We start from the raw sequence: 10,000 nt of genomic DNA, 5'->3' as shown, positions 1-10,000 counted from the left end.
CCTCCCTCACTCCCACCCTCCCTTCACCTGGATCCCTTCCTCCCTTCTGCCCTCTCTCTACCTTCATCCCTCCCTCACTCCACCCTCCCTTCACCTGGATCCCATCCTCCTCTGCCCTCTCTCTACCTTCATCCCTCCCTCACTCTCACCCTCCTTCACCTGGATCCCTTCCTCCTTCTGCCCTCTCTCTACCTTCATCCCTCCTTCACTCTCACCCTCCCTTCACCTGGATCCCTTCCTCCTTCTGCCCTCTCTCTACCTTCATCCCTCCCTCACTCTCACCCTCCCTTCACCTGGATCCCTTCCTCCTTCTGCCCTCTCTCTACCTTCATCCCTCCATCACTCTCACCCTCCCTTCACCTGGATCCCTACCTCCCTCCTGCCCTCTCTCTACCTTCATCCCTCCCTCACTCCCACCCTCCGTTCACCTGGATCCCTTCCTCCCTCCTGCCCTCTCTCTACCTTCATCCTTCCCTCACTCCCACCCTCCCTTCACCTGGATCCCTTCCTCCCTCCTGCCCTCTCTCTACCTTCATCCCTCCCTCACTCCCACCCTCCCTTCACCTGGATCCCTTCCTCCCTCCTGCCCTCTCTCTACCTTCATCCCTCCCTCACTCCCACCCTCCCTTCACCTGGATCCCTTCCTCCTTCTGCCCTCTCTCTACCTTCATCCCTCCCTCACTCCCACCCTCCCTTCACCTGGATCCCTTCCTCCTTCTGCCCTCTCTCTACCTTCATCCCTCCCTCACTCCCACCCTCCCTTCACCTGGATCCCTTCCTCCTTCTGCCCTCTCTCTACCTTCATCCCTCCCTCACTCTCACCCTCCCTTCACCTGGATCCCTTCCTCCTTCTGCCCTCTCTCTACCTTCATCCCTCCCTCACTCTCACCCTCCCTTCACCTGGATCCCTTCCTCCTCTGCCCTCTCTCTACCTTCATCCCTCCCTCACTCTCACCCTCCCTTCACCTGGATCCCTTCCTCCTCTGCCCTCTCTCTACCTTCATCCCTCCCTCACTCTCACCCTCCCTTCACCTGGATCCCTTCCTCCTCTGCCCTCTCTCTACCTTCATCCCTCCCTCACTCCCACCCTCCCTTCACCTGGATCCCTTCCTCCTTATGCCCTCTCTCTACCTTCATCCCTCCCTTACTCCCACCCTCCCTTCACCTGGATCCCTTCCTCCTTATGCCCTCTCTCTACCTTCATCCCTCCCTCACTCCCACCCTCCCTTCACCTGGATCCCTTCCTCCTTATGCCCTCTCTCTACCTTCATCCCTCCCTCACTCCCACCCTCCCTTCACCTGGATCCCTTCCTCCTTATGCCCTCTCTCTACCTTCATCCCTCCCTCACTCCCACCCTCCCTTCACCTGGATCCCTTCCTCCTTATGCCCTCTCTCTACCTTCATCCCTCCCTCACTCCCACCCTCCCTTCACCTGGATCCCTTCCTCCTCCTGCCCTCTCTCTACCTTCATCCCTCCCTTACTCCCACCCTCCCTTCACCTGGATCCCTTCCTCCTCCTGCCCTCTCTCTACCTTCATCCCTCCCTCACTCCCACCCTCCCTTCACCTGGATCCCTTCCTCCTTCTGACCTTCATCCCTCCCTCACTCTCACCCTCCCCAACCCTGGGAAATGAGTGTAATTTTAAAAGCCTTTTCTGTACCCTACATTTACGATTTGCTGTTTACCGAAGAGGATAATTAACTTCTCTCTCTCTCTTGATCCTCAGCTGTGTCAAGGAAAGCTCTCTCTCTCTCTCTCTCTCTCTCTCTCTCTCTCTCTCTCTCTCTCTCTCTCTCTCTCTCTCTCTCTCTCTCTCTCTCTCTTAAGGCATTCTATCATTCTATGTTTCTCACTATTTCTATCATGCACAGGCACAAAAAGAGCATTTTTCCGATTGCTGCTAGATTTAAAACCACTTGATATGATTTTATTCAATTCAGTATTCCTGCAAATGACTTACGTCCTTTTGTATAGAATTTGAAATATTTTGTTTTTTCTATTCATATGTAACTATGAAAAAGTCATCGTCAAAATAATTATTTAAAATGTTCTCCAATATAAACAATTTTTAAGGTTCACCAAATTTAGTGACAAAGAGAATTCACCTTTTAATTTATTTACATGAGTTTCATGTAAATAAAAAAAAATTAAAACAGGAAGAAGAATAATAATACCACAATAAACTATCATCTTATGAAAGAGTCGAATTTCAATAACCAATTTCTGGCAATGGGAATCACCAACTGGTCGCTATCTGCAACGTATCATGATAATTAGAATTAAAGCAGAAGTCAATAAAAATAGATCAGAAAAATAACTGTAAAACAACATCATCTGAAGTGTAACCGATAGAGTGGCCCTTCCACTGTGTCATATTCACGAGGCATCAATTATGCCGGCCAATTGAGTTTATATTATTGGCCATTGCATCCTTTGGGGTTATCAAATTCAGACCATAATTGGGCCTCGAGATAACTCGGAACCTCGTAAGACGGTAATTCAGATGTTGAATTGAGAATAAAATGGATAAAAATATACTAATGCCAGATGTTTCTAGAGAGAGAGAGAGAGAGAGAGAGAGAGAGAGAGAGAGAGAGAGAGAGAGAGAGAGAGAGAGAGAGAGAGAGAGAGAGAGTTAATCATAAAGTCCATTAAGGTAAGCCAATTAGAAACTAGTCTTTGATTTAGATTTTATTAAATCATTATATATTTAAATTTGATGTTTCTTCCTCTAAGGGGAAGTCATTTTGGTCCTAAATTGGTTAAGAGAAAATCTATTAGAAATAAATATATATCTGAATTTCCACCATCTATGGCGACAGTGAAATAATATTATATAAGATGCAAATATTGCCTAATTAGTGAGTGTTACAAAAAAAAAAAAATTCTATTTGTGTAATTATCTGTTTATCTAGACATTTCAATATAAATACATACTGATACACACAAATTATCTATACCTATAGATTTAAATGTAACATACATATACATGTATAACATACATATGAATATAGATGCATAGATACACAAACACACACACACACACATACAAATACACTAAAACACTCACACACACACACACACACACACATATATATATATATATATATATATATGCATAAACACACACATATATATATATATATATATATATATATATATATATATATATATATATATATATATATATATATATATATATATATATATATATTTATATATATATGCACGCACAGATATATATATATATATATATATATATATATATATATATATATATATATATATATATATATATATAAATATATATATATATATATATATATATATATATTCCCAGGTAACTGGAATGAAAAACAGGTCACCCAGTAACTTTTTGAATTGAATTATTTACAACTAATAATAGCATGCATTTTATTTTGTAATTCATTGAATCTGTTGTCAATGATGACAGTGAATGTTATTTGTTGAAGTGATGAATGATATGGACTACTGGGAATAAATCATTTAATTTATCCAAATTCAAAAGCTTTTGCGTAAAACGGCATTGTTTATCTGAAAAACAAAGGATGAACTACCTTGCCAAGTAATTAATTATTCAATCAAATGGAAAAAAATACTTCGATATGAAAGAAAAAAAAATGGATTTATATATACAAAATTCAGTGTTGTGTAAAATGTGATAATAATTCCTTAAATAATATTATTATTATGGATATTAAAATCTCATTAAAGCTAGTGGGAAAAATATTTGCATACATAGGAAATATAAAGTTAGGAAGTTTTTTAATCATTAATATGAGATTGGTTCTGAACAGTATATTTCTATGAGTGATTCTATGATTCATCGGTTCCCGTCGAGACTTTATCTGATTTTGGTTTTTCAGTGGATTGGTCACTAACCCGTTCTTTTGGAAACATCAATAAATTCAGTTTTCGTCTTTTTTTCGGCTTAAACATCAAGTAATTGAATAATTCCTCAATTTTAGCATTCATATTTTCCTTTCAAAGCAACAAAAAATATAGTTTTCATTACTTCTATAATCTACCTGTTATATTTGAACCAATAGTTAACAGAATGGTTCTATAATTTATCGGTTCTTGTTGGAACGAAAAAAGATTATAGTTTTAAGCTTTTTCTTAATTCTATATAATTCCACTAAAATAACAATTACTCATACTTATAAAGTGATTGCATTACTAGTGAGTTCCTGTTGTAACAACAAACTATTTTAGATATTTGTCTCTAAATAATCCATATAATCATAATGAAACAACAAATGATAATAATTTTACAGTGCCTTGTTTGGCCTGTTGCTTTCTAAACAACAACAAACAAATCCTTTTCTTGGTTTCATGATTTTTCATTTCTTTTATGAACAACTAAATATTACAGTTTTTCACTGGTTCTATGAATTATATGTTCTCATCTAAGTACCAAAGGATTACAGTCCTCCTTGTTTGTATAAAGTATTGTTTCTACCTGAAAGAACAAAGAAATATAGTTTTCTATGTTGCTTCATGATGTATATGTCTCTCTTAAAACAGCAAGAAAGAGGACCTTTGACAAACTCGTCAGGTCAGTTGTCATAGGTTACCGATCCCCAAAACATTTATTTCCTTGGTACTTGGATCCAGTTGTGTCATTAAGCTTCAGTCAATTCTTTCGCCAGATGACTCCGCTGTTCAGGAGTCCAAAGAAATAGATAAGGAAAAAATGGAGAATCCGTTATTAAAGTGGCAGGTAATAAAATAGATGTTTTGAGACTAGTCAGTTTTGTTTTATTTTATCAAATTATCTTTGTTGTGTACATATATGATAACTTAGGAAGTTTCATTTTACGACTTTTTTTTATTTTTATGATGCAACAATTTTTTTTTTATTACGGGTAAATTTATGAGTAAAAAACTTAAGACACCCGAATGATGTTAATTATAAAAAGGACTAAAAATAAAGATGACGATGATGATAATAATAATAATAATAATAATAATAATAATAATAATACACGTTCTTTATCATGTGTATAGCATAAAAGATGTTACTCACGCCTCAAATACATTTGGACCTCGCGATCCATAATTGTACCTTTTCATACACACATGCGTATTCACTCAAATTATTCCCGTTAGAGCTTAGAGGAAAAAATTAGTTTCGTAAAAAGAAGAATATATGAAAATATTATGGATAGGAAGTAGGTCAGCATAAATTGGTATTCCGTCATATTTGAGACTTGTTTGAAAGATGCAGATTCGGATAAGCAATTGGTGTTCTTCATCGCTATCTATGGGTAGTTTGATAGAGAGAGAGAGAGAGAGAGAGAGAGAGAGAGAGAGAGAGAGAGAGAGAGAGAGAGAGATTAGACACTTTAATTGTAAGAAAATTTTTTTCTATCCATTTTGAAGCAGAATTAACAGATATAATGGTATTCTGGCTGGAGACCTTCAATTACCCCGAGTATTACACTGATCAGCCAAAGATCAATTATTAAAGGTACATTCATACATACACCAAGGCACTTCCCCCAATTCTGGGGTGAAGCTGACATCAAACAAATGAAACAAAAAAGGGGACCTCTCCTCTCTACGTTCTTCCCAGCCTGACAAGGGACTCAACTGAGTTCGGCTGGTACTGCTAGGGGTGCCACCTTCCCCCGTTATCAACCACAGATGAAGCTTCATAACACTGAATCCCCTACTGCTGCTACCTCCGCGGTCATCCAAGGCACCGGAGCAAGCAGCAGGGCCTACCGGAACTGCGTCACAATCACTCGCTATTCATTTCTATTTCTAGCACGATCCCGTGCCTCTCTCACATCCATCTTGCTATCACCCAGAGCTTCCTTCACTCCATCCATCCACCCAAACCTTGGCCTTCCTCTTGTACTTCTCCCATCAACTCTTGCATTCATCAACTTCTTTAGCAGACAGCTATTTTCCATTCTCTCAACATGGCCAAACCACTTCAACACATTCATATCCACTGTAGCTGCTAACTCATTTCTTACACCCGTTCTCACACTCACTACTTCGTTCCTGACCTTACCTACTCGAGATACACCAGCCATACTCCTTAGACATTTCACATCAAACACATTCAATTTCTGTCTCTCCGTCACTTTCATTCCCCACAACTACGATCCATACATCATAGTTAGCACAATCACTTTCTCATATAGAACTCTCTTGACATTTATACCCAACCGTCTATTTTTTTACTACTCCCTTAACTGCCCCCTACACTTTGCATCCTTCATTCACTCTCTGACGTACATCTGCTTCCACTCCACTATTTGCTACAACATCAGACCCCAAGTATTTAAACTGATCCACCTCCTCAAGTAACTCTCCATTCAACATGACATTCAACCTCGCACCTCCTTCTCTTCTCGTATATCTCATATTCTTACTCACATTAACTCTCACCGTCTTTCTCTCACATACCCTTCCAAATTTTGTCACTAATCGTCCAAGCTTCTCTTCCGCGTCTGCAACCAGTAAAGTATCATCCAAAAACAACAACTGATTTACCTCCCATTTATGGTCATACTCGTCTACCAGTCTCAATCCTTGTCCAAGCACTCGAGCATTCACCTCTCTCACCACTCCATCAACATACAAATTAAACAACCACGGCGACATAACACATCCCTGTCTCAGCCCCACTCTCACCGGAAACCAATCGCTCACTTCATTTCCTATCCTAACACACGCTTTACTACCCTTGTAGAAACTTTTCACTGCTTGCAGCAACCTTCCACTAACTCCATATAACCTCATCACATTTCACATTGCTTCCCTATCAACTCTATCATACGCTTTCTCCAGATCCATAAACGCAACACACACCTCCTTACCTTTTGCTAAATATTTCTCACATATCTGCTTAACTGTTAAAATCTGATTCAAACAACCCCTACCTCCTCTAAAACCACCCTGTACTTCTAAGATTGCATTCTCGGTTTTATCCCTAATCCTATTAATCAATACTCTACCATACGCTTTTCCCACCACACTCAACAAACTAATATCCCTTGAATTACAACACTCATGCACATCTCCGTTACCCTTATATAGTGGTACAATACACGCAAAAACCCAATCTATTAGTACCATTGACAACACAAAACACAAATTAAACAATCTCACCAAACATTCAAGTACAGTCACACCCCCTTCCTTCAACATCTCAGCTCTCACACTATCCATGACAGATGCTTTTCCTACTCTCGTTTCATCTAGTGCTCTCCTCTCTTCCTCTCTTGTAATCTCTCTCTCATTCTCATCTCCCATCAATGTCACCTCAACACCTGCAACAGCAGTTTTATCTGCCCCCAATTATCCTCAACATTCAGTAAACTTTCAAAATATTCCACCCACCTTTTCCTTGCCTCCTCTCCTTTCAACAACCATCCATTTCCATCTTTCGCTGTCTCTTCAATTCTTGAACCAGCGTGCCTTACTCTCATCATTTCTTTTCAAAACTTCTTCTTATTCTCTTCATATGAATGACCCAATCCCTAACCCACCTCAGGTAAGCTGCCCTCTTTGCCTCACTTACCTTGCGCTTTACTTCCACATTTTTCTCTCTATATCTTTCATATTTCTCTACACTATTACTCTGCAGCCATTCTTCAAAAGCCCTCTTTTTCTTTTCCACTTTTACCTTCATTCCTTCATTCCACCATTCACTGTCCTTGCTCATCCTGCCTCTAACAAACTTCTTGCTACACACATCACTTGCAATCCCAACAAAATTTTCTTTTACTAAATTCCACTTCTCCCCTAAATTACCAGTTTCTCTTACTTACACTTCGTCAAATGCCATTTTCAACCTTTCTTGATATTTACTTTTTACCCCTGGTTTCATTAGCTCTCCGAGCCTCACTAGCTCCCTTTCACATCCACCTACTCTATTCCCCCACTCTTTTGCTACAATTAATTTTCCTTCCACCAAAAAATGATCAGACATACCGTTAGCCATACCCCTAAACACGTGCACGTCTTTCATTCTTCCTAACATTCTTTTAGTTATCAACACATAATTCATTAACGCCCTTTCTACCACTCGTCCATTTGCCCTTCTTACCCATGTATAATTGTTTTTATCTCTCTTTTTGAAAAAGCTAGAACTTATTACCATCTCTTGCTCAACACACATATCTACCAGTCTCTCACCACTCTCATTTTCACCTGGTACGCCATACTTCCCGATGACACCTTCTACCTCTTCAGCGCCCACTCTAGCATTTAAGTCACCCATGACAACTACATAATTCATTCTACGTAGTCCTTCTACACACCTAGTTAATTCATTCTAGAACTCATTCCGCTCTTCTTCACTTTTCTCATAACCTAGCCCATACGCACTGACAAAAGCTCAACATTCCCTACCAAACCTAACCCTTACCCACATTAACCTAGATGATATCTCCTTCCATTCCACGTCTTTATCTGTCATCCATTCACTCAGCAATAAAGCTACACCTTCTCATGCTCTTCCCCTTTCAATCCCAGATACTCTACCAGACATTTCACCAAACATCACTTCACCTTTCCCTTTTATCTTTGTCTCACACAAAGCCAATATGTCCATCCTTCTATTCCAAAACATACTTCCAATTCTCACATCTTTTACTCTCTACCGTACTACATCCACGCATATTCAAACACCCAAAAACTAGAGTGCAGGAAGCAGTCACTCTCCCCCCAGCTCCACCCCTTTGATGTCTCACAGGATTATATTACAGGAGAGGGGGTTCCCAGCCCCCTCGTCCCGTCCCCTTTAGTCTCCTCTTACAACACCAGGGATACGTTGGAGGTATTCTAACTGTTTTTATGCCCCCGCGGTCACAGGGGGCATTAAAGGTAATCAGCTAAAAAAGTTTGGGTTCATAATCTAACGAAATTCTTCAAAGATAAATTAGAATTCAGGAAAATTAATCAAGATTCCTTTAAAAAAATATGAAAATATAAATGTAAATATAAACAGTAAACGATGTAAAGGAAATGTGATTTTAATACAAGAATTTTAAGCAATAAGTTGGCTTATTTTGTGAAGTTTACATAAATTACGGAAATGTTCTATACCTCACTATGTCAAACAGTGAGAAAAACACTTGTACACATGGGTATTTGATCTAATATAATAATGATTATTACCATTTATATTACCTCTGCCAATAATGTTTGAAGAAGGCAATGTTTTCACTCCTTATTGTGTCTTTGTTATTGTGTGTATATGTTTGTTTGTGAACAGCTTCTTGGCTACAGTTTTAATGGTAGATTAATAAAAAAAAAACTTGCAGGGCTTAACTGTTATGTAAAAAAGCTGGAAATTATGAAATTTGGAAGATCAAGGTTAAGGTCAAAGGTTAAGGTCACGGTCAAGCAAAATGTTCAATTCACGTAATCAAGCGTATGTTTGGACATCGTTGTCACGGAGATTTTAAACCTGGTTCATATCTGAGTGCATGAAAATCTATGCTAATTGATATATGTTAAGGTCGAGGTTAAGCAAAATGACGAGAAATAAGCCGCCGCAGCGGAGGTCTGCGCTCTACTGAGTGTCCCTCTAGTTATCATTGTTATTATCATTATTAATTTGCAAGATAAATTTAATCTTCATATTCAAAATATTGTTTGATATATAGCATTTGTCATATTTTAACCTTATAAAACAAATAAAGATCTTAATTATAGTTCTACTTCTCCATAATAATAATAATAATAATAATAATAATAATAATAATAATAATAATAATAATAATAATAATAATAATGATGATAATAATAATAATAATAATTCTATGACTTGAATATTAAGTAGGTTTTAAAGAAAAGTGACATAAAAGTATAAATAAAAAATCAAGCAAATACAGGTGTTTTCTTGTAGTCATGAAAGATTTTAATTCAATTATGTTCAGTTCATGGTAATATATTTATGTGTTGTCTTGAGCATATATATCTTATGTTTTTTCCAATTGGCCAAATCGGAT

The 10,000-nt window shown here is 38.4% G+C and overlaps 1 protein-coding gene across 1 annotated transcript in view; it reads left to right on the top strand.

Moving 5' to 3' along the window:
- The window catches only part of LOC137656518 (uncharacterized), an 8,149-nt gene extending 6,560 nt beyond the window's left edge, over positions 1–1,589 (top strand). The window contains exon 3 of the mRNA XM_068390691.1: positions 1–1,589. This exon is cut by the window's left edge and continues 947 nt beyond it. Within this exon, the coding sequence (XP_068246792.1) occupies positions 1–1,589 (1,589 nt within the window).
- Positions 1,590–10,000: the final 8,411 nt, after the last annotated feature.

This window comes from Palaemon carinicauda, chromosome 17, assembly GCF_036898095.1.
Source record: "Palaemon carinicauda isolate YSFRI2023 chromosome 17, ASM3689809v2, whole genome shotgun sequence".
Lineage (NCBI taxonomy): Eukaryota > Metazoa > Arthropoda > Malacostraca > Decapoda > Palaemonidae > Palaemon > Palaemon carinicauda.
The sequence above is the reverse complement of the archived record's forward strand: the minus strand, read 5'-3'. Positions and strand labels throughout refer to the sequence as shown.